Below are 25126 nucleotides of genomic sequence, written 5' to 3'. Positions count from 1 at the left end.
ACTTGTTTGAGAGCTTATACCATCAACATCCACACACCTAATGATCATACCTATTTTTATAAAAAGAAGAACATGCAGCACAAGCTCTTGACCAAAGGTAAAGATTAAACTGTTCCAAAATTTATAAATAACCACCACCACCACAGCAACAGTCATGTGTGGTAGAGGAATACATGTGTGGCGTGATCCCACATACCTACAGCTGGAATTTGCTGTGCTAGTCTGCTACCCTTCCTTCCCAATGTGGGTCTAGTGAAATTTCAACAGGGAATTGGAAATGACTAAATTCGGAGGAAAGTCATTACTCAAATTATCTAGTCTTACCTATTAGTCATCTAATTTATTTAATCCACATACTCTAGATGGATTGCATTTTATGAATAAATTACAATTGTCACATTCTATCAACACCTGGAACAAATGTTTATTACACATTGCTTGTGTTCACAGATGGCTACGCTCATCAGCTCTGTGAAGCAGAAACGCCTCAAGACCCTCATGCTGGAGACTTCAACACCATGGGCAAAAGTAAAGGAGATTGTAAGGTGGTCCTTTCAGGCCTGCTATGTGGGAAACCTGTGAAATGGGAGGTGTGCTTTGACATCGAGCCCTACCTAAACGGTCGAGAACGAGAGGAAAAGGTTCACGAGGACCTGTGGAACGAGACCTTTCATCATCTGGCTGCACACTCCATTATTCAGGACTTTGAGCAAATGGCAAACAAGGAGTGTGAGATTGAACATGGTAGGTGATCGGACAATACACATTATACAGTCATGTAGTTTTGTTTGTTTGTTTTTTGTTTAATACACTATATAGCCTAAAGTATGTGACCACCCCTTTCACACCCAATGCTCACCAGCTTACAAAATCAAATATACATACAAAACTGATCGTTCACTTTCTTAACCGCTTATCCAATTAGGGTTAAAGGGGCGCAAGGCACACAGTAACACCCTGGACGGGGCGCCAGTCCATCGCAGGGCAGACACACACACACATACACACACCCATTCACCTATAGGGCAATTCAGTGTCTCCAATTAACCTGACTGTATGTTTTTGGACTGTGGGAGGAAACCGGAGCTGGCGGAGTAAACCCACGCAGACACGGGGAGAACATGCAAACTTTGCTGTGAGGTGCTACAATTCATTTACCATTAATGGTTTTCTCATAACCACCACTGTTTGATTTAAAATAGATACGTGAGCATGCGCAATTGAGTAGTTTTTTTTACTCATATAGTTCTTCTGATGGATAATTTAACAGCTACTTAAATCGTTTTTAAGTAACAGTACTCAAAGCATTTTGTGGCCGTGTCTACCAAACTATTCTGTAAATGGGCCTTTTTGTCTCTTAGGTTCTGGCAGGCGCTACCAGCTGTACGCCATCCAAACCAGTAAAGCTTGCAACATCCTGAGCAAATACACAGCCTTTGTGCCTATTGATCTAGACAGCAATGAATATTTACCCACCTCTGTTGAGTATCTACGCACTGGTAAGTCACATGTTTGTTTTCTTGATGAGCTTTAAATGTCTCGTGAACACGTCAAAATGCTTTTTCATGTCAAAGGATTTTCATCCACATCACATGACAGCACTGACTACTTTGAGTGGATTTATTTAAGTTGGAGCTTTAGACCCCTACAAGTCCTCCCTGGGGGGTTTGGTCCTGCTTTCTAGTAATGATTTTAAAAGACTTTTTAATAATTTAATTGTATCTTACACATAAGAGGTCACTTGCATCAAATGCTAAGGGAAATAACATACACAGACTTTTATGCACTTAATTTTTTGGTTCTGTTTTTTTAAATGAATAATTTACTGTCAGTAATATTAGTGTAAAAATAAATAAAGCTCAATAAAGTAATTACCAAATAGTGTATTGTAAGAAAGTTGCCACCTTAGTTAATTACAATTGCTCATAAGCACTACAAAAACATTGTATATGATTTACTATTATATTAGTACAAGACAAATTACAGTGTATTTAGGAGAGCAGAATAGATATAAATAGATATAATTTTTATTTATTATTTTTAATCACCCACAATGGGTGAATTCATTTAAAAATTTAAATCTCATTCACAACTGTATTTGCAGTGGCATTTTAAATGCTGGTCATGTGCATCCTGTTTGCTTTAATTATATTTGAGATGTGTCTAGAACTCAAATGAAGTTCATCTGCTGCAATTTAAATTAACATTACACTGGAAAGACACACCCGCGTCTATAAGAGCCCACTGCATTGTCAGGACAAAAACCAAGCCATGAAGTTCAGAGAACTGTCTGTGGATTGAGTTGATCATATTGTGGCAAGGAATAGACACGGACAAGGATATAGAACAATATCTAAAGTTTTGAATGTCCCAAGGGCCATGGGGCATTCGATAATGTTGGAATGGTAGAAGCTTGGCACAATCTTTACTTTTCCAAATTAGGCAAAATGGGCCTTGGGTCAAAGATGTGAGAAATAACCTAATAGTCAATCTAAAAGCTCGTTCTCTAGTCTAATTAGATACAAATTTTACTTTGGGCAGAACAGCAAGCAATATATCTGGTGACAAACAGGCACTGCACAGCACCAGGCTAAGCCCAGCTGTACGGTGAAACATAGTGGTGGCAGCATCATGCTATGGGATGCTCAGCAGTAGGTTCAGACAATAAGAGACGATAAGAATTAAGTGACTGATAAATGCAGCCAAATATCAGAACATTCACATTTCTTTTCAGGAGAAGAGCAGAAGGGCTCACGCTTAAGGTCTCACTCAGGAAGCAGGAAAAGTCGTGGTTATTCTGTGGGTTCGGGCCGCTTACACTCCAGCTGCCTGCCCGATGAAGAGGAACAAACACCACTGACTCGTAAGAACACCTGAAACGTGTGTGATGTGTATTTTAGCATTAATGCCACTGCCACAGCAATATTTTAAATACGTTTACATTTGTTGAACTTTGGCCCTCATATTAGCATGACTGCTTTGCTCTGTTGATCTTTACAGAGATGATTCTTAATGGTAATATGCAGTTGATCCAAAATGTTGAAATCATTTAGCGCGAAAAGTACAAGCAACCAACCCAACTACAGATTACTACAAATACATCCACATGATTTAAAATCAGTCTGGAGGCTAAATGAAATAAATTAGGATGTTTAGTGTGTATTATATGCTTGTGTTTTTATTATTGGAGGCAGAAATACTCTAAGTAGCACATACATTGTAGTGATATTGTCATGTTCAATATTTGATCAGGTTTTTCATAATTGTTGCTACTGTCGTCATCGCACTTTTTTGACGAAGTGCTGCATAAAATCTGATCTGACTGATCAGACTGAGACTACCAATCAGGTATAACTCATATTAAATGCATACAATTTTTATGCTTGTTTACTTGTTTTCTCAGTTGAAGACGGTGCCTCCCCCTGTAGCACTCCCTCATCGGCTGGATGGGAACGATTCAGCTTTGCAGAAGGTACAGCACAAATTACTGACTACAAACTGAAGAAAATGTGTATTTATTTCAGCAACAGATGCTTGGCCCTCCAAAAGTCTATAGCTGGACCAACAATCCGCACAACATTCTCTCTCGCTCTCTCTCTCTCTCTCTCTCTCTCTCTCTCTCTCTCTCTCTCTCTCTCTCTCTATATATATATATATATATATATATATATATATATATATATATATATATATTTATAAAGGTATATATAAATGAGGTTAAAGACACTTTAACATGTGCTTGTGATGCTGTCGTGTCCTTCAGGAACTGTAGTGTGTGAGACGTGTGTATCCTCTTTCTACTGTGTTTGTTCTGTCGGTGAGTCAGAGCTAAATAAAAGGAAAGAGTAGAAGGCTAACCTGCTGCTTTTGTTTTTTAGCCTCCCAAAGGAGTCCGACGATGACCTCCGACCATGCACAGAGATCAGTGGAAAGCCTCTTCTCTGCCAGGTGAATATAAGAGAGAGAGGGAGGGTAATAGGAAAGCACTAAAACTTCTATTACACTTAAAAAAAAGGCGACAAATTTTATGTGTCACATGCAGGTTTAACACAGCAATTTACAAGATTTATTCCACACACAATGTGATGAATACCATTTCTATATAAATGCTATATAAACGTTTGTTTATCAGGTGGTAAAGTAATATAAAGTTAATGACTCTGATTCACTCACAAATGATTCCTCATTACAGACAGATTACTGGAAACCCACAGCACTTTATTGTCTGGCACAATGCACAGACGTACCAAGCTAAACACTACGCTTCATTATACTGTATAGTGTTGAGTTCAGCTGCAGCACATTAGTGCTTATGAGCACAATACCTCCTGGGATTTTTAGTCACTTTAGAGCTGAAAAATAGTAAGCTATGGACTGCTAGAAGATTTTGAAAGCTTAGAGGATTAAATGCCTTGTTGTTCTGTACATGTATTGTTAGCTTTAACTTGCTACAGTGTAACAATTACAGATATAATTCTGTAAAATTACTGTTCAATTATACATCAGATACATGTTCGAAAACAGTACTCATCCAGTAAGTTAAATGTATTGCTTCACCGCATCTCTTTCTATTGTTTAAATGTTTAAAATCATCTATCTTTATTTTTCTCTTATTTAGTTATGTATTGATTTTTCTTCACGCATGAATCGCAATCAGACTATTCAATTATTTGTAATTATGCTATGCATACACGACGATCGATCTATCTATCTATCTATCTATCTATCTATCTATCTATCTATCTATCTATCTATCTATCTATCTATCTATCTATCCATCCATCCATCCATCCATCCATCCATCCATCCATCCATCCATCCATCCATCCATCCATCCATCCATCCATCCATCCATCCATCCATATACTAGGTGTAGACCCAGTAAATCTGGGTTGCTTTTAAACATGATATCCTACAGTTGCTGGAAAATATTAGGTTAAACTCTTTGACTCTTTGTATTTAATAAAGAGTCTAAATACTTTTGTGAACAGGAGAGAAACTCTTAAACTCTTTGTTTTTTGTTCCACAAACAATAACACAATAAAGCATTTATGGCATTCAGCAGACACTTTTATCCAAAGTGACTTACAATTGTGACCAAGTACAATTTAAGCAACTATGGTTTAAGAGCCTTGCTCAGCGGCCCAAAAGTGGCAACATGGTGGTGGTGATGCTTGAACAAACAACATTCCGATTACTAGGCCAGTACCTTAACCTTGAGCTGCTATTGGATGTTTCTGCAAAAGACCAACACAGATTTTGGTGGACATTAAAAGGCTCCTGCTTGTTAGAAATGCTCTGTAGGGAGGATTAATTTGATCAATGACATTTCTACTGATCTAATGAATATCCCCTGAGCCACTTGCTTGGTGAAAATTAAAAGCTTCCTGTGGTTTAAAAGTGATTGATTTTATTTATTTATTTTATTTTTACCAGCAGCACATGCTGTAAGGAGCAGAGCAGAGCTTTGGCATTTCATTAAAGCTTTCTCTCTTTTTCCAGGTTAAGCCTCACTAGAACACGTCTCCTGACTAAAGCAGCAAGAGGATTCATGTCGCGAGCACAGAGTAAAGCAGATTCTGTAGGGGAGAGTGATAATGACAACAAGGACTACATCCCTCTGGTTTGTATTGTATCATTCTGACTTCCTGTAATTACTGATGGATATTTTGATTATCATAATCATCATATTTTTAAATGAAGACCATTTAAATATATAAGTAAAATAGCAAAAGCAATAGAATTTTGACATTCAATATACACACAATAACTAAAAAACCAGTATTTGCTTGACACCATAGCTACTGATTTGTACCTCCCTTCTCCAAGCTACTCATTTATCTCCTTGTGTCTATGTGGTCGTTTTTTAACTCCGGTTTCTTCCCACTTTTACTTCCCATGCAGAAGTTGGACTGGCTGCTCTATATTGCCCCTAGGTGTGAGAGAGTGGGTGACGGATTGGTGTCCTAAGCTTTCATCCATTGTTATAACAGGCATACACTGTTTACACAGCACACATTTCCATTTCCTGCTTGAATCCCATAACACATCTACAACTAATTTAAAATGCTGGTCGGCAACATTACACTGTAGCTGCCCTTATTAGAGTCACTCATTAAAACAATGATGTCTGTCAGTCAGAAATGGACCGACCCTGACCTACATTAAGCATTAATAAGTCTCATGCTGTCTTTAAATGATGACTTTAACCCCAACATTTGGATAACTACCTGCATTTTTGTTTCTCTATATAGGTTTCTCCACCTATATTTTTATTAATAGAAGTTTTAAGTCTATTTGTACTAGAGTAAGAAAATGCAAAGCACTTCTGTAAGGAACCCTGGGTAAAATCGTATCCCAAATGCTATACATGTGAATATGTGCTACAGTTTGTTACTAAACCATTGGTAGTGCATTAATTAGTCATACTATTTAGTACAGAAGTGTTTAGTTTGGGACACACTTAGTTAACTGTCACTGCTATTTTGAGTTTCAGTTTGACTCTTAGAAAGAATACATAAAAAAAAAAAATGGAATAGGAGTGTCTGTGTAGGACCCAGAGCGGAGTGCACTGATTGCAGGATCAGTTTAGTGTACTTTTATTTCAGGACACCCTGCTGTGCATTTGATAGTGAGGTGTAATAAAATCAATAGTGCTGTTTTATAAGAAAAAAAAAAGGCCAAAGAAATCAACCAATTACTGAGCTGTTTACAGGTTCAGTCTATTTAGCTGGACGAGCATCGATTACAAGGTAAACAAATTATAAATATAATACAACTATTTATATAAACGTATGCTGAAATACAGTCAGCTCTAAATTGGTTGCCACTGTAGGTGAATATGTGTTAAAAATTTATTAATGAACAAATCTATTGTTGTTTCTGATGTTGTTTACTCCTTCTGGTTGTGTTGAAGGTTTCTCTGCAGCTATCCTGCGGTGCATTCATGCTGGACAGTGCCTTTTGCGAAGCTATAAACGTCCCCATGGACAAGTTAAAGTGGACATCACCATTCAGCGCCCACAGACTGAGCCTGAACCACCCATCCCACTCCAGCAGCAGGAGAACTGACAGTCTGGAGGTCCACCACAGCTGCTCTCCTCCACACAAAGACTCTGAACTCAGCTCTGAATTTGAGGACATGCCTCGCAGTCCTCAAACTGAAAGCAGCACCTCTGGTTTTACCGACGTGCTACAATCTCCTAGTCTCTCACAGTCCGCCAGCGGCCGGGGGTCTGAGTTAGGGAGCACAGAGACACCGATATCACCTGGAGTTGCGCAGAGTGTGGTGAGGGAACCTGAGAGCATGGTGTGGGCGACGGCAGTGGCGCTGGCCTGGCTCGAGAACAACTCAGCCAGCTACTTTATCGAATGGGAGCTGATCGCAGCCAAAGCCAGTCTGTGGATGGACGCGCAGGTGGTGCCCGAGGGTCGAGAGCTAGCGGCGGTCAAGGCTGCCGCAAACCAGCTTTTCATTATTCTCAGACACTGGGATGAAAATCTGCAGCTCAACATGCTGTGCTACAACCCCAACAGCGTCTGATCATAAAGACAAAATTCAGATGTGGAAGCTATGCTACTGGATATACAGTATATGGACATATCATTTTGTGGGATATTATGACGTACATCTTTTAACTGGGGATAAGCGGTATGATGCTGTACAACACATGATGGCAACAATGTGTTTACTGGTGGAGATTTTCTACTGTAACTAGCTAAATCAGCTGCATTGTGCTGAAAATGGTGGGCAGATGTGCATTATTCAATTTCAGTGTGAGAACAACCTAAAAGCATCATAAAAAAAGCTCATTTAATTTACACTGGCTGTGTTTCAAACCACATACTAATGTATCAACTCATATAATTGACACATATAGCTGATGCAACCTTTTCAGTGGTATTACAAAGTACATTATTTGGCCAAAAGCATGTAGACACTCCAACCAGTGATTAAGTTCAGGTGTTTCTGCCACACCCATTGCTAACAGGTGTATAAAATCCATAATCTAAAATCAGCTAAATGCTTCCAACTTTGTAGCACTGTTCTGTTCCCAATGACTGTTCCCCTGTACCCCATAAAGAAACGGTTTGATGAGACTGGTGTAGAGGATCTCCAGTGACCTGCACAGAGCCCTGACTTTAACCCTACTGAACATCTTTGGCATGAATTGGATTGTCACTTATGAGCCTGGCCTTCTTTTTAAACATCACTGCCTAATGTTGCACAAATTCCCATAAAATCTTCCCAAGATAATGGAGTTTCTTGGGGTTGCAAATACCTATATATTCCTATAGTTTTGGAATGGAATGGAACAAGTTCTTGGTCAGGTGTCTGCATACATTTGGCCATTCTGTGTATCTGTAAGTAATAACAATTCAGCATGATCTCTATAATCATGATCAGTATTACGTGTTAAGCAGTTTATGGAAAATATTATTAAATTGAATTTAAAATTACCTTTAAACAGTTAAAATGCCATATTTTCTAAATGTGTCATTAGCATCCAGCTACAGTAATTATTCCTGAAATGCCACAGCGCTCCGGTAGCATCTATGAGGGGTGAGTCTCATTAAATGTTGTCTTCAGGCTGTGAATGTGTCAGACAGACATCATAAATCTGAAGATAATGTGATGGTAAATTATTCATAACTGAGTCTATATGCAAGCAAGTAAAAGACCGTGGCAGCTTCTGTGTGAAATGTAGAACAAATGAGTCTGATGTTGTTTATTTCAGTTGGCACGTCCATTCAGGGATGTCCAGTGTGAACGTCTGGGGCATCTTATGGTTTGTTAGTATTTGTCTGTCTTGCACACCGAAGCTGTCTGACTCTGAGCTTTTTGTGTGAATATTTTGTTCATGGACTGTTCGATTGCTGTTTGATGTAATGATTAGTGCAGAACTTGTCGCCGCAGCTACACAGCTTGTCTACTCGGCTTTATTTGCTGGTCGTCTGTTCTGTGGTGTTTTTACTGCTTGAGGCACTGTAGGATCATATTGGTGGGTAACACAATATCTGGCGTTAACCTACATTGGACCTTTGACATATTTATAAGCATTGCATCAAGAATATATATAGTGTTTATGAAGCTTTTTTAAAGAACTTCTAGGGTTTGATGTACTAAGCTGTTGGTCATTTGGTTGATCATCTCTCCTTAATAAAGGATCATATCTCATTATACTGTATATTCTGTTCCATTCTAAGAGTTGGTTAAATTCTTCCTGATGTCTTCTGCCTCCGGAAACCAAATGTAAATCTGCTCTTTTCATGGGGCGACTGCCAGGTCACCACATTTTGGAATCAAGTTACTTTGTAAATTGGACAGAATTGTATCTGGACATACAAAATGTATTTTAAATCATGCATGAAATCCTACTGGCCATAAACAGGGAGAAAATGAAACTTCTCATATCCACTCAAGTATTGACAAGTGTTTCAGCACAGCTTTAAGTATGTTTTATGTAAAGCTTATAAATGTGCTATTACGGCCTAATGAAAATATGATTCAGATAAAGTGATTTAACAAGATGTCATTACTGCTGAAGTTATTGCTCTTCAGTATTAAGTGCCTGAACCACCTACCTTTTCATCACCAGTGAAACTTTGTGGGTTATTTGCAGCTACTTAAGTTTAAAGCCACGTAAGTTTGTGTGTGTGTGTGTGTGCATGCATACTGTTTACTAGTGTATTTACAGGTGGCAAATTTAATTTTGTAACAGGAGTTAAATGATTTAAGAGACTTTGAAAGATGGTTTATTATAAGAGTACAGCAAGCAGGAGTGTTGGTAACAAAGCTTTTGGATTTTAAATGGCACGTGTTTCATGGCGTACACCAAAAACAGCTACAGACTTGAATTATTGACCCCTACATTGAGGGGATGTGGTAGCTCTGTTTTCAGCTCTGAAATCAAATCAGTACAGTGTCATTCTAATGAATCACCTGTATAATATTATTACTACTGTATAATAAAATAACTAATAATAACATAATGTATAAGCTTTCAGTGTGGTGGCAGCAGTTGTTTATCTTGATAAGTATTTGTATATCTGTGAATATCCACTTGCAGAATGCTTGTTATTGTTTTATTGCCTTAAAATGTGCCAAATTATAGATGAGAAAAAAATCAAGATCAATGCTCGGCTGTTCGTTGTTTGTTTTTCCTTAAACTGTAACCGTCACTCAGGTATTGCTCATGTGTAGCTTTGGTCTCTCTGGACGAGCATGACCAGACTCTCCTCTGTTAATGCATGAGCACAGGTTTGAGATCTCTCTTCCATCTCTGGCTGAGAAAAAGCCTCTACCGTTGTGTGGAATTCTGTTCATGAATGTAGCCTCTGACTCGTGAAAACTGAACTGTGTAAAGGTTAATTTTGTTTTGAATGTGGCCGCCGAGAGCTTGTCGGCTCACTGTAATGCTGCTTGTGCAATGACAGAGTATGTAACTGCATGTAATAAAGTCTTGCTGCTAAGTAACCGATGAGAGAGAGTGTTTTTTAAATTTCACACACCAACACTTTTCATCAGCCAAACAAGTCATGGGTACAAGCTAACAAATATAGGGACCATGAAGGACCAGGATGTTGACAGATTCAGAGCACAGGGACAAAAAATACAAATCACAAGACTGACCACGGTATGCTCATGGTATTCTGTTATCAGTGTTGGGTTATCTATTAATATAAAAATTTTAAATGGTAGACTCTAGTGTGTGGTCACAGTAAGTAATACTTTTGGTTACCAGCAGATGCTGCACCACACTTTGGAATTCATCAGAGAAGGGAGTTGTTTTTGTCAGTCTTCAGCTTAATTTCTGTTGTGGGTTTCTTTAAAATACAGTTCTTCGAAAAACACCCCAGCCATACTGCTGCACCTCATACACTAGTATCTAACTACTAATACTATTCTAACGGTGGGCCACCAAAAAATTGAAAGAATGAAGCGCAGGGATGTAGCAACAAGCAAGCAGTTTTACCATCAAATCACAGATATTTTACATGGTTACCTTATTCGTTCCTGGCTTTACATCATTCACACAGCCATCAGACAGGTTGTTACCATTTTGTTAATTTGCCATGATATATTCATTATACATGCTGATGAATAATACATGTCACATACGTAACTGTTAGTGAAAGCAAAACAGTTTACATTAAAAAGAAGTATTTATAACCACTTTATTTTTATTAAATACATCTCTACTGCATATGGCCGCTTTAAATATTTACATGCCTTTCACTTTGTACTCATCAATATGATATAACACATAATATAACTTGTTAAAGCTAACGTTTTGTTGTGCTGAAAGGTCTCATTTGGGGTGTTTTTTTCTCCCAAAGAGGTTTTGCTCCTCTCTAACAGGTCCTGGTACATTTACAGAGTAACAGTCCCATATCACAATGCTTTTACATCCTTAATCAATTGTAAATATGAAGTGCTTATGATCTGTGGTGGAACAACTCTTAATGAAATAACTCAGAGACAGGATTATGAGCAGAAAAGATCAATTTTGAGTCCTCACGGACGTCCCCAAGTTTCACCCATCCGCCAGGTCAGGCCTCAGATGAACTGCTCCATATTGGGCGCCAAACTGTGGTGGAAAAACTAAATGAAACAACTCAGAGACTGGATTAGAAAAGAGTTTTGTTTTCAGCTGCAAAGATCACATTGACAAAGTATCACATGGAAACTTGGAGAGTGCGATAAGAAGGAATGAAAATAATCACCCTTTATACTCCCATCAGTGATCTTTATACCCCCGTCAGTGAACTTGTAGGACAGTGGAAGCTTCCATCGTTAACAGATATTTCTTAGCTAGAACATAGGAACTGGTTTAAACCAGCTAGAACTTAGTTTTGGACGTCAAACAATGTAACTGACACCCTTCTTGTCTTGTACACCACTTTGCAGTATCATTCAATTGTAGCAGTATTCTTGAAATATTGGAATACAACCATTGGCAATCATGCCCTAAGCATGTCTACACGATCTAGGTAGTAATTAATTATGTATTAATATTTTTTTGTGTAAATTAACATTTTTCTCTCACAGATCTAAGTACAAAATACATAGAACTGTGTCTGTCATGGAATGTCTGTCAGTCGCCCCTCAAAGCATCCAGGAGAGATCCGAGCTGCAGAAGAAATAAACGAAGGCTTTACATAGCATTCTTCTGAGGGACGAGGTGTGACATAAGCTCTGTTGGATGCTCGCAAACTGGCTGCTATGCCACCACAGTGCGCTGTACTGCTTCTATCTTCTTTTATTTCAGCTATACAAAAACTCCTTCTTGTCTAACAGAAGAGCCTGACCTTACAAATGTTCTTTAGGCTGAATGGGTACAAATTCCAACAGACAATATCAGAAGTGTGGAGAGTGTTTTAGTCTTAAAAAGGTAGCCACTTTATATTACTGAACACTTTCTAACAGGAGTTTTGCGGGGTCAAAAAAGCCTCACGTGCATTCATTTGCAATTACTTTTAAATAGTTTAGAGGTTAGGGTACTGGGTTAGTAGTCGGGAGGTTGCTGGTTTAAGCCCCACATCTACCAGGTTGCCACTATCTGGCGCTTAACCCTGAATTACTTGAAGTGTATTGCTTTCCTGTCTCCCACTAAAATGTCTTTATAACCAAGCTCACTTACCAGCAGCCTGCAATCGTCAGTGTATTTAAAACCAATTACCGTTATGCAAAAGACACCAGACAAAAGAGTGAATCAAAGAGGATAACAAGCTTTGATGGTGCTATAAGAGCTCACACTTGATAAAACAGAGCAAGCCAGACAAGTGGGTGCATGTTTGGGCAAGACAGAACTAATCAATCCTTAATATCATAGAGGCGAACTGCAGCATGTCAGCTGTGACCTCTCTGCTGCCAAAATCAAAGGAAGCTGTAAGAGGCTTTTTGAACATCTCTTCTCCAGAACCTGCTTGATGAGGCCACACAGATTACTTGAGTGATCAGCTCAGTCAGGGGACCAAACTCATGGGTTATATATGACCCACCAAAACCATTTCAACAAAAGTCATGAGCAAACTGGAAATCAAATCACATGTTACATATTGTGATAGTTGTTGTTTCTATCAGTCACAAGTGTATATAAAACTAAATTGTTGTACCTTAAACTAATAAAAAATCTATATGTTCAAAAAACCAACCCAAAACAAGACCAAAACAAAGCCAGACCAAATATGACCTAAAACTAAGACATGAAAGTAATAATAGAGTACGATCAAGTAAGAGTAAGATCAAGAGTCATACTGACCATGACCAAAACAAGACCAAGATAAGATCAAGACAAACCCAGACCAAGTACTCAAAAAACCACAAACATACTAAACTGAACTACCTTAATAACTAAAATTGAAAACTGATGTACCTTAAATTAATCAATAATCTATATTAAAAAAAAGGCAAGGCCAAGACCAATTATTAATTTGGTCCATACACCCTAAAATTAGACCAAAATAAGATCAGGAACAATACCAACCCAAAAGCAAGATCAAAACAGTGCATGACCAAAACAAAGCAAGACCAAAATAAGACCAATATGAGCTAAGACTAAGACATGAAAGTAATGATAGTGTAAGACAAGATCAAGACTCATACTGACCAAGACCAAAACAAGATCAAGATAAGACCAAGACCAACCCAGATCAAGTACTCACACATACTAAACTAAACTACCTTAATAACTAAAATTCTAAACGGATGTATCTTAAATTAATCAAAAATCTATATTTAAAAAAATAGGCAAGGCCAAGACCAATTATGATTTTGGTCTATACCACCCAGGACCAAAATTAGACCAAAATAAGACCAGGAACAATACCAACCCAAAACAAGACCAAAACAAAGCAAGACCAAAACAAGACCAATTTGACCTGAGACTAAGACATAAAAGCAATAATAGAGTAAGACAAGATCAAGACCACACCAGGCCCCAAAGAAAACCCACACATACATATAGAGGTGAGATTTGAACACTGCTGGTATACAAGACCCACTTTTGCTGCTGTCCCATCATGTTGTCTCATATATATAAATGTATTTTTGTTTTCAAAAAGCATGAGCAGGTTTTTTTCTTAAAGTTACTCCTTTCCTTACAGCGCTCCAGACTTACTGTTTTTCTGTGGAACTGGATTACATCTATATAGATTAAGACAGATTTTCTTAGCATAAGGTGATAATGTGTATTTTGTCCTGACCTTGGCAAGAGAGATCATTTTTAGGGTAGTCAAACTACACCAGCTATTGTCAATTATAATTACTTATAATTATTATAATTAGGAGGCTGTGCCACAGCTGAATATATTATATAACACACAATGCAACTGTGAACATCACATAACACAATTTTACATAATGCTTGCCTTCACCAAAAACCAGTTATGCTGCTGCAAACACAATCATATCTATTTTAGTGTGATGTCTGCTGTAACAAAAGAAAAAGTTTGTATTATGGCTAAAACTTTAGTTTCTATGGGAACTGGCAGCATTGTGAATGTTACCTTAAACAAACTGCCTTAGAAAAGAGAGTGAGAGAGAAATAGAGAAGCACTTGTATTTCAAAAGGTTAAATCGTCATTAATACTGTAGATATTAAGTGTTGTATAATTACAATAATACAGACATTTTGTGTTTATTTAAACTGGCCACTGGAGTCGAGGCTGGGTTGACACTGAGCGTTATCTAACTGCTCATAACCAGCCATGACTGAGCCTGCACAGCGGTCTGAATTTTCCCATCACAGTTGAGAATTAAATTTTCAACATCAGAAATGTGCTGTTGCTTTTGGGTAGCAGCAGTACAATACAGATAACATGGACTAAAAACTGCACAGATGGGTCAGCTTTCTCCAAAGTGTCGCTTCTAGCAAACCAGCCATAGATAAAAATAATATTCATTCATTCATTTTCTTATCCGCTTATCCAATTAGGGTGCTGGAGCCTATCCCAGCTTTTCAATGGCCACAAGGCACACAGTAACACCCTGGATGGGACGCCAGTCCATCGCAGGGCAGACACACATACACACACACACACATTCACTTATAGGGCAATTCAGTGTCTCCAATTAACCTGACTGCATGTTTTTGGACTGTGGGAGGAAACCGGAGCTCCCAGAGGAAACCCACACAGACACGGGGAGAACATGCACACCGCACAGACAGAAACCAGACCGCCCCGCCTGGGGATCGAACCCAGGACCTTTTTGCTGTGAGGTGACAGTGCTAGCCACCGAGCCACTGTGCTGCCCTAAAAATAATACAGATATCTGTAAATGGAACGTATAGCAAACAAATCATGCAGTGAGTTACCCAAACACAAAACTCTGTTAAGGCATGACAGATGGTAAGCACAAAGCTTTCCAGTCCTAAAAAATTTGTTTTTAGTTCAAATTGGCCGACGTATTGGCTATCTTTTCTGTCCAAGTGCATCCCGCCTCATTTATTTTTATTAGCTGATTCGACTGACACTAACAGTGATGAGTGGCACTGAACAGCACTTTCTTTTAAAAGTTCATCTAGTTTCCAGGCAACCATCGAATGCACAAGTGCTCAAGGTTATTTTTAAAGTTAAGAAAATGTTTTTTTTCCTTTTTCTTTTTAAGTTTACAGCTAATTAACTGTTTTTCATCTCGCTTTTAGTCAAACTAATTTAAAATTAGGAATCTTGCTGTTATTGCAGTACAGTTTAATGAGAAAGCCTCAAATTAAAGTCAATTTTACTGTATATTGTGCTGTTTTTTTCAGACTTCTAGTAAAGAGGCAGAATAAAGGTTTATTCATCCTTCAGGCATCAAAACTCTCATTAAGAATGCAGAAATTCAGCTGCAATAATATTCAAGTGTTCCCTACAAGTGTATATAAAGTTTTAACTTAAGTATGTAAAATTCAGTTAAGTTTGCTTGTAATACCATCTTCGAGCTCTTTCTTCAAAGGAAAAGGTGCTTTAGTGTTTCCAGAGGAGGTCGGCGGGTGGTAGATGGTAGCACTAAATTAATAATAAGCTACACACAGATGAATCCACTTCTGCAGAACTGGGGGATTGAGTGTCGCCTCTGCTTGGTCACGGCCATGCGGTTCGGACCTGGCAGGATGGTGTGGTGCTATTGAGGAAACAACAAGACCTGTCATTTGATAGACCATTACTAATTCAAAAGAACAATTATTGCAAAGCTGTGAACGATCTGTATCTAGGTTCTTTCTGTATCTATATTATAAATAACACAATTTAGGTGGAATCCAGTCTGTCATTTCATTTAAAACATTTTTTTGAGGAAGATAATGAAAAAAATGTAATACATCATTAACTATTCCTTTTTTATTGAAACCAGCCCCGCGGCTCATCCTGGCCTGGGTCATTAGCTTGTCATTATGAATGGCCTTGCTAGCTGTAATTATTTAATGAGGCTTCAGCACAGGATCATTCCATAATCAGGTCACAGGGTCTTAAAAGTAACCTGTAACAGATCATGGATTTATAGCAACAGAAATAAAAACTGATATTAAAGATGTTTTGGACATTTAAGGGTTTTTTATGCTAATTAATAAGCTGAAACCAGCTGTTCAGAGTTGTATTTTCTTGTATCTAATAAGTATCTAATAAGTAGATAAGCTCTTGCTACCCTGAGTAGTACATGCAGGAGAAATGTATTAAATACAATAAAAGCGAGGCTAGTATTCACTTACGTACTCAGTAAACAAGTGGCTCATTGGACATTATTTGAAGACAGATAGAGACTAAACGTTTAGCTAAAAGCATGTGGACACCAGACCAAGAGCTAGTTGGACATCCTATTCTAAACCCTTTAGACATTAATATAGACTTGTCCTTCTTGGCAGGTATAACAGCCTGCACTCTTCTGTGAAGGCTTTGTCTTTGGGAGTTTGTGCCACTGAAGTTTCTACACACCAAGCTCTGTCTTTATGAACCTAGATTTGTTCACAGGGCCAATCATGCTGAAACTGGAAAGGGCATTCCCCAAACTCTGTGTGGCCAAAACAATTATTCATTCATTGTCTGTTATACCACCACTTTATCCTGATCAGGGTTGCAGTGGATTCATTAGGCAAAAGTCAGGAGACACTTCAGACAGGTCACCAGTCCTTCACAGGGCAGTATAGTACTAATTTAAAAGTATTAGTTAACTTTACTCCATGTCTTTGGACTTGTGGGAGAAAACCATAGCATCTGGAGGAAACCCACACAAACACAGGGAGAACATGCAAACTCCACACAGAAAGTGGAATCGAACCCAGGCTCTGGAAAACCCTGGGGAATCGCACCCAGGACCTTCCCTCCATGAGGCACTACCCACTGCACCACCGTGCTGCCTGGTGGCCAAAACATCTAAAGACAATTATCAATACTTTTGGCCATATAGTGTAGACCAAATACTGCCCTTTTAAACCGGCTGTTGGTGGAAACACTTATAGTGTTCAGTGGACGCTTTTATTCAGAGTGATTTAGAAGTTGTGACCAAGCATTTGAATTTGGCTTGCATCAGCAATTTTCTGATTATTAGTCCAGTACCCTAACTGATAAGCTATCAATGCCCTTAATTCATACTGGCATTAAATCAGCTTGTGTGAATACTATTTTTTTATTTTCTGTATGAAATACATCATTCAGAAGCCTACCAGAGGAAGAAACTCCCTCATGTTTAGATAAAAAAAAATTACATTCAAATTTCTCCAGGTTTCTGATTAATCTGCATTTTAATGATTTACTCGAAACTACCTGATTTACATCACCCAGTGAGAATAATGCATCACCATTAATTCATTATATCATGAAAGCTGATAGTAGAAATTGATATTGTTTTTCCTGAAAGATTAAATCAGAAGTTATAAATCAGACATATGCAGCAGATCGTAGGAAGAAGCACACATTCTTTAATCATGTGTAGGATGTGGAGACCTGCTGTTCTTCTCGACAGAAATAAACTGGTCTTTAACTTTTTAGCAGATAGTGTGTATGGGAAAATGGAGGTAACCATGGTAACAGTTTAGTCAGTGCATCTTGGACACCTTAGCAAACAGTCATAGTGTCCACAGAACAGGGCCAGTTTTAACACTCTAAGGCCAAAAGTATGTGAACACCCTTTGTAAGTGTTAAGTTCAGTAGCCACACCCATTCCTAACAGGTGTATAAAATCAACTGCTTTTAGCATAGTGGCAACAGCTTTGTGAAGACCCGTCCACACTTCAGCAAGACTTCTGGAGGGGGGTCGAATAAAAATCTGTTATCAGGTAAGGCAGCAGTCTAACACACTAGCGTAATGGACCACTGCGCCACCTGAGTGCCCTGCTGATTATATGATTTGAAATGAAAACACAAACTGTATTATATCACACAAAAGTTTATGGCTGAAGCTTGAATGATCAAGCTTGAATGATCAATGATCGTATTACCTTATTACATGACCTTATAGTTTTTTCACATTCAGGGATCCATGTTTTGAGCTTCTAACACAAGGTTATATGTCCTGCACATTGGCCTTTGATGCACTGGCATGAATTTCAGCTTTATTACGTTCACAATGAGCAATGTCTGTTTAGAAAGCTAGTGACCACTGTTTTTGGAACTGGTTTATGACTCTTTGGATTGGTCCTCTAAAAATGTTTTTCCGGCCTTACTGTTTTTTTGTATCATGTTGCTATGAAAATTTACTTTTTAACAGTCCTTTATAAACAATGTTTGCTGTTATTTAGCAGTTTGCCTAATATAGCTAACAAGTGCAGCTGTGTTTTTACTGCTGCTGTGGGTTGAATGTTACACATTGCTTAATAATTTATCAATCCATCTTCAATAACTGTTTTGTCTTGTTCAGGTTCGCAATGGTTTCAAAATGTACCCAGAAACACCAATGTATTGCCGGTCATTATAAACAAATATAGCCGAAACATGCAAAACTCAGAAATGAGGATCGAGCTCTCCAGGATGAACCCCAGATTAAATCTGTTCCAGTTCTGTTTACTGTGTAGGTCACCTGTACCGCTGCAGAGAGAAGTTAGTAATAGCAGGACATGATGTCTGGATGTGGGTGTTAAAGCTTGCTGCTTTATGTGGATGCTTTAGTGTGGGCACCTCAGCAACTGAGAGGCGTAATGAGTTCAATTTCACTCATTTTTCACAGCCGCACTGACTGATCTTCCATGGCCAATTAAAGAGGAGAGAGTGTACAGGTTTCAGTGCCAGGGGCTTTCAGAGACGAGATTCATGCTGTAACAAGGGAGGCTGGTGGAGACGTTAGTTATTACTGCTTTAACAGAGCACTGAACATAGCAATTATTTGATTTGATTATATTTAGTTTTTAGGCAGAAGGGACCAATAAACATTTATTAGCTGGATTTACAGGCGAGTGAATCGTGTTTGTTTGCTCAATGTCAGGGTTTGATTGCCTGGAAACATAATGAATGAATCTTATCCCAGGTCCAAAGGTTGGAATTAAACACCTAAGGTGCTGTTTAAAGGCGCTCGGGGGGCGCAGTGGTCTATTACGCTAGTCCACCAGTGGCCAGCAGTGCTTAAATAATAATGTTAAATTAATTGAATATAAATAAATATGTATAATATTTTATTATAATAATAACAATAAAAGTAATAATAATAATAGGTGTATAGATGTATAAAATCAATTATATCAACTTCTGAATGAACTGAAACATTGATTGCAAGCTGGACTTTCTTGTCCAGCCTCAGTACCACACAAATGCTCCTTTAATTGGGCACAGTCCAAAATCTTGTGGGAAAAGGTATGTCATAAGCTTTACAAAGTTTTGTTCTCCCTACACCAAGGCTTTGCACACTGGCCTTTGATACTGAACCTTTCTGAAAGACAGCTATCCAGTGTGAAAAGCCTTGGTGTAAGGAGAACAAAACCTGGACCCTTGAGCACACAAACATTTCTATTTCCCACATCTGAAAAAAAACTATACCATGCAGCTACACCATGCAGCTACACCATGCAGCCATCTACATCAGACTTTCACAATCATGTCTGTGTAGACGCCGGACTGGCTGATAGCAGGACTGCTGATAGCAGGACCCCTGTGCCACCCAAGCACCCATTTTCACAGTACAAGGGTTTTTCAAAAAGTTTCCACACTTTTTAAACTCTATTTATTTATTAAGAATTTCAAAAACAAATGACATTATTTTAATGCATAGTCACCTTCCGTCCATCCAGCGTCCATCTAATTTGTTAATACCATCAGCAAAAAATGATGCGCCGTTAATTTCACTTCATCATCACATGAAAATCTTCTTCCCACTAAAGCTTCTTTGAGCGTCCCTAAAGGTGGAAATCAGATGGCGCCAAATCTGGACTATAAGCGTCTCTCAGACACGACCTATTACTCCTACTACACCCTCACCGCTTCCAACCAAAATATAAAAATAAAGAACCTTTTTGAACATCCCTCGTATTGTTATGTTATAAAGAATGTTATTATAACGATGTGAATTTCCCCACTGTGGGACAAATAAAGGATTATCTTATCTTATCTTATCTTATCTTATCTTATTTGGGACACATCTGCTGACATTTGATTGTGGAGAAGGGCTCAGGTAACCAGACTTATATAACTAGGAAGGGTGTTTGAATTGCATATCATGAATGTAATTCACCCAAATCCAAATTGGAACATAACCCCTGTGCTCCTCCTACCAATTGTGCATCTTGTTAGAATCAGGGAGTTGTGTACCAATGATGCACAGTCCACAAGGGTGTGAAAGTGTTAAGCTATTTAGTTCAACTCCCAATTTACTAGCCAGTACTTGTGCACTCATGGTTGTAAACGTTTAAAGCACTTGTGTCTTGATTGAACCACACTTTGCAAATTCACTCACTCACTTTCTTAACCGCTTATCCAATTAAGGTTGCGCTTTCAATGGGTGCAAGGCACACAGTAACACCCTGGACGGGGCACCAGCCCACCGCAGGGCAGACACACACACCCATTTACCTATAGTGCAATTCAGTGTCTCCAATTAAACTGACTGCATGTTTTTGGACTGTGGGAGGAAACCGGAGCTCCCGGAGGAAACCCACACAGACACGGGGAGAATATGCAAACTCCACACAGAAAGGACCCGGACCGGACCGCCCCACCTGGGGGTCAAATTCAGGACCTGCTTGCTGTGAGACGACAGTGCTACCCACCAAGCCACCGTGCCGCCCCATTTTGCAAATGAGTTTGTTTTATTAATCTGAAATCTAACAGCACTTTTAAACAAAGCTGCAGAGATGCCCACTCTAAACTAATAAGTGGAAATGATTTAATCATGCACTTGTGTGATATTCTAAATGAAAAAAATGGTAATAACCACAGATCTTCACCTTTGGTGCACTTGAAATAATACCGTTCTTTTAAATGCATTATGACTAATGAATTGTTGAAAATGAGCTGAGCTGTATCAGGCTTTGCAATAAAAATGTTTCCATGGCAACTACAATGTGATATTGTTTTATAAAGAACAGATATGTGTTATATAGTTGTTTCACTTACAGTGTGTTGAGTGGGCATAAAGTACCATAAAAAAGTATGTGCCCCCTCCAGACAATTAAACAAAGGTTTATATAAGACAGAGACAGTGGGTAGCACTGTCGCCTCTCAGCAAGAAGGTCCTGGGTTCGATCCCCAGGTGGAGCGGTCCGGGTCCTTTCTGTGTGGAATTTGCGTGTCTGTGTGGGTTTCCTCCGGGAGCTCCGGTTTCCTCCCACAATCCAAAGACGTGGAAATGAGGTGAATTGGAGATACAAAATTGTCCATGACTGTGTTTGACATTAAACAGATGAATCTTGTGTTATGAGTAACTACCGTTTCTGTCATGAACGTAAGCAAATGTGTAAAACATGATGTTAAAAATTCTAATAAAATAAAAAATTACCCACAGAAACACCCGGAGTAAACCCACGCAGACACGGGGAGAACATGCAAACTCCACACAGAAAGGACCCGGACCGCCCCACCTGGGGATCGAACTCAGGACCTTTTTACTGTGAGGCGACAGTGCTACCCACTTAGCCACCCACCGCGACCCTGAATAAGATAAAGTGTGATGAATGAATGTATGTGCCGCCTTTTAATAAGTTGTCTGTAGTATATGACTGTCTTGCTGCGGTGTTTCTGAGTGGCACCAAAGCTGATGCAATACTTACCAGAAAAAAAATTATGACACCGTTAGTAGTGCACTAATTTGGCATAATATTGGCATAATATTTAGTACAATTGTGTGTTTGGGACAAAGCCAAAATCTCACATACTATGGCCTCGCCAGTTATTATAGGACAGCAGAAGAAAATGGGGTGTTTACATATTCATGAGCATTTATTTTGTTCTTATTTGTATTCATTATATTGATGTGAAAAATAAGAAACAGATGCTTATCACCACTTTCCTCAAACCCTTATGGGTCACAAAACTACCCTGAGATGCTTTAGAGGGCATTTGGTCCTCATGTTAGATGGAATGCTGCTGGCTGATTAAACATGAGTGCTTTGATGCTACAGTCCGTGTGTTAATTTGTGGTGCTAGGCGGAAGCCAGCCGACTAATTTGGGCCTCCTCTTTGTTGCTATGGCAGCCGGTTCTGGTGTGTGCTTGTGGGAATAAAAGTGGGAAGTGGATTTGTGCTCCTCTCCTCTGAGGCACGTTTGTGTTCATCATAAATATCTAGCAGATGCTAATGCAGTATGCTGTTTACGGCTTGATTTTGAAATTACGACTGGCGCAAAGACTTTTGGATCATTCGCACGGACAGCACAAACAAGTGTTGCCAGAAGCTGACTGCCTTGGACTATAAATTAGTGACACATTAAAGGAAAAAATGGACCGAAAAAGAGTCAATAGTATGGTCAATCATTTACGTACATTTGTAAGGGACATGACTGTCAAAGTCATAAAGACACCACAAGTCATTACATTGTTTCGCACTTATCAGTGGAATCACGTTGCAATTTTACTTTTGCAACACTACTAAAAATGTAGTAATATCTTACACTTTATATGATTAGTGAGTATTAAAAAATGACATTCATTATTTATTCTGCTCTAGCACCAGCTCTAAAAAGAAGAGACACCCCTGCATTAAAAAACAAACAGTAACTGTGTAGCATTAATTTACTGCTCAAAGTAGAAAAAAACAAACCAAATAAAACAAAATAAAAAATATATATATTATTTTACAGACAAATAATATTACTACTATACTTGATTATACTTGAAGAATGCATGCAGTGTTCAACATGCTTTTCTTTTCCGGATTTTTCTTAATTTTATTATTTACTATTTCATTATTTTCTCTGTTTCGTTTTTTTGTTTTTTTTTGCTTTTGGTATTTGGCTGTTTTGCCTCATAAATTAAATTTTATGCTTCTGAATTTGCACCTGACTTAATGAGGTCAATAAAAGAAATCAAGGAAAAAACGGGAGAATGAAAAAGAAAAAGAAATCAAAGTGGACGATTGACTAAAAGGTGGAGCAAAAATAGAAGAGAGGCCAAAATCAAGAAGTACAAAGATTTTTTTAAGGAAACAGAACCATAAATTCCAGAGAGCCACAAAGACGGACAAGGACCAGTAATACAACAATATCTGCAAATATATGGAGGATAGAAATAAGTCCACAAGACGTGATATCAGGAATTAATTTTAACCATGAGTTGGTATGCAAAGGGATATTCAATGACAGGTCATTAGTTACCAAGACACTCAGCTACATAAAAGAACCTTCAGCACTTAAAGATGAAGTCAGACAAGTCCTGACATCACTACTAATAACAGGATTCTCTAACGGATTCGGTTAAAATGACCAACTCATCAGTAGCGTCTGATAAGAAAAGGTCAGTTCATATCTTAGTACCAAAATATATTAATAAATGCAGCAAAGCCTTTGACTGTGTTGACCACACAAACTTAAGAAATGTCCTCAGGAGCCTCAGGAGGACTACCAGAGCATCTCACTGGTTTAATGAGGAATTTCAAAACTGAGTAACAAGCCACAGTCATGTCAGAATATGGACAAACAGGCTGGTTCCACACTGGCAGAGGAGTTAGACTGTCTGTCACCATTCCTGTTCAGCCTGTAGACTGAACATATAATGAGAGAAACAGGACTGGAGGGAGATGACCGAGGATTCAAGACTGTCTAAAGAATCAACAACCTTTGACATGTGAATGACACAACACTCATAACAGAAAATCAAGCTTAGACCCTTCAGTTATCGAACACTTACTATCATCAGGTTATTAGAAATCTTATTACAAAATCTTATTATAGAAGATCAGTTATTGTTTGGTTTTGTAGGGTTACTTACCATATAACCGTATAAGTTTTTTGAAGATCCTGTTCATAAATTCTGTCATGTGATTTATTGAAACTTTAGTTTGTGTTATTATGCATTAAGCAGCCACTTACTTTTATTGTGAATTAATACAATGCAGGCAGTCAAGGGTAACAAGCCTTTCTTAAGGTCTACACAGTGTCAACTTGGTGGTGGTGAGTCTTGACCCAGAAACCTTTCAAGTAACAGGTTTTAGTTTAGATAAAATGTTGTTATTCATTATTATGACTAGAATGATGAAACCAAATCTTATAGAAAAATGGTTGCATTTTTGCATTCTTACGACTGTTTGCTTTTAGATCATTTATAATGTTTGGTTAGGAGATAAAACATTATAATGCCATTTTGCCATTTAATGCTATATTGTGTTTTTCCCCTATGATTCCAATTTAGTAATTTCCAATGAATCCATGACCTCCAGCACATACGACACCCACACTGGCCAGAGGACTGCAGGATAACATGCCTCTTCTGACATGTGCAAAGATCCAGTGGATTCTTACTTCAAGCATTAACACACTTAAAGGACCACACTACTCTTATTGTATTCCTCCACCACTCAGTCGAGAGCTAGAGCCTTAACCAAACAGGAGGATTTACTGTAATACTGCAATAATGTGACTTCCATCCGGCCTTCTCTTCCTCGAAGACAAGTCTGTATAGCACAGAGATTCATAGCAAGGCACAATTACACTGCTGGTAGAGAGGGTGCAGCAAAGTCCCATGGTTCCTGGAGACCTGGGTTTGATTCTAGCCACCGGTCATTGTCCGTA

The 25126-nt window shown here is 38.5% G+C and overlaps 1 protein-coding gene across 1 annotated transcript in view; it reads left to right on the top strand.

The window, feature by feature from the left end:
* Positions 1 to 10477, top strand: part of vwa5b1 (von Willebrand factor A domain containing 5B1) — a 34806-nt gene extending 24329 nt beyond the window's left edge. The window contains exons 16-23 of the mRNA XM_063015639.1: positions 451 to 744; positions 1362 to 1510; positions 2743 to 2863; positions 3404 to 3472; positions 3879 to 3948; positions 4536 to 4538; positions 5503 to 5623; positions 6917 to 10477. Of these exons, the coding sequence (XP_062871709.1) occupies positions 451 to 744; positions 1362 to 1510; positions 2743 to 2863; positions 3404 to 3472; positions 3879 to 3948; positions 4536 to 4538; positions 5503 to 5623; positions 6917 to 7543 (1454 nt within the window). The 3' untranslated portion in view covers positions 7544 to 10477. The remainder of the gene's footprint in view (positions 1 to 450; positions 745 to 1361; positions 1511 to 2742; positions 2864 to 3403; positions 3473 to 3878; positions 3949 to 4535; positions 4539 to 5502; positions 5624 to 6916) is intronic.
* Positions 10478 to 25126: the final 14649 nt, after the last annotated feature.

This window comes from Trichomycterus rosablanca, chromosome 19 (assembly GCF_030014385.1).
Source record: "Trichomycterus rosablanca isolate fTriRos1 chromosome 19, fTriRos1.hap1, whole genome shotgun sequence".
Taxonomy (NCBI): domain Eukaryota; kingdom Metazoa; phylum Chordata; class Actinopteri; order Siluriformes; family Trichomycteridae; genus Trichomycterus; species Trichomycterus rosablanca.
The sequence above is the reverse complement of the archived record's forward strand: the minus strand, read 5'-3'. Positions and strand labels throughout refer to the sequence as shown.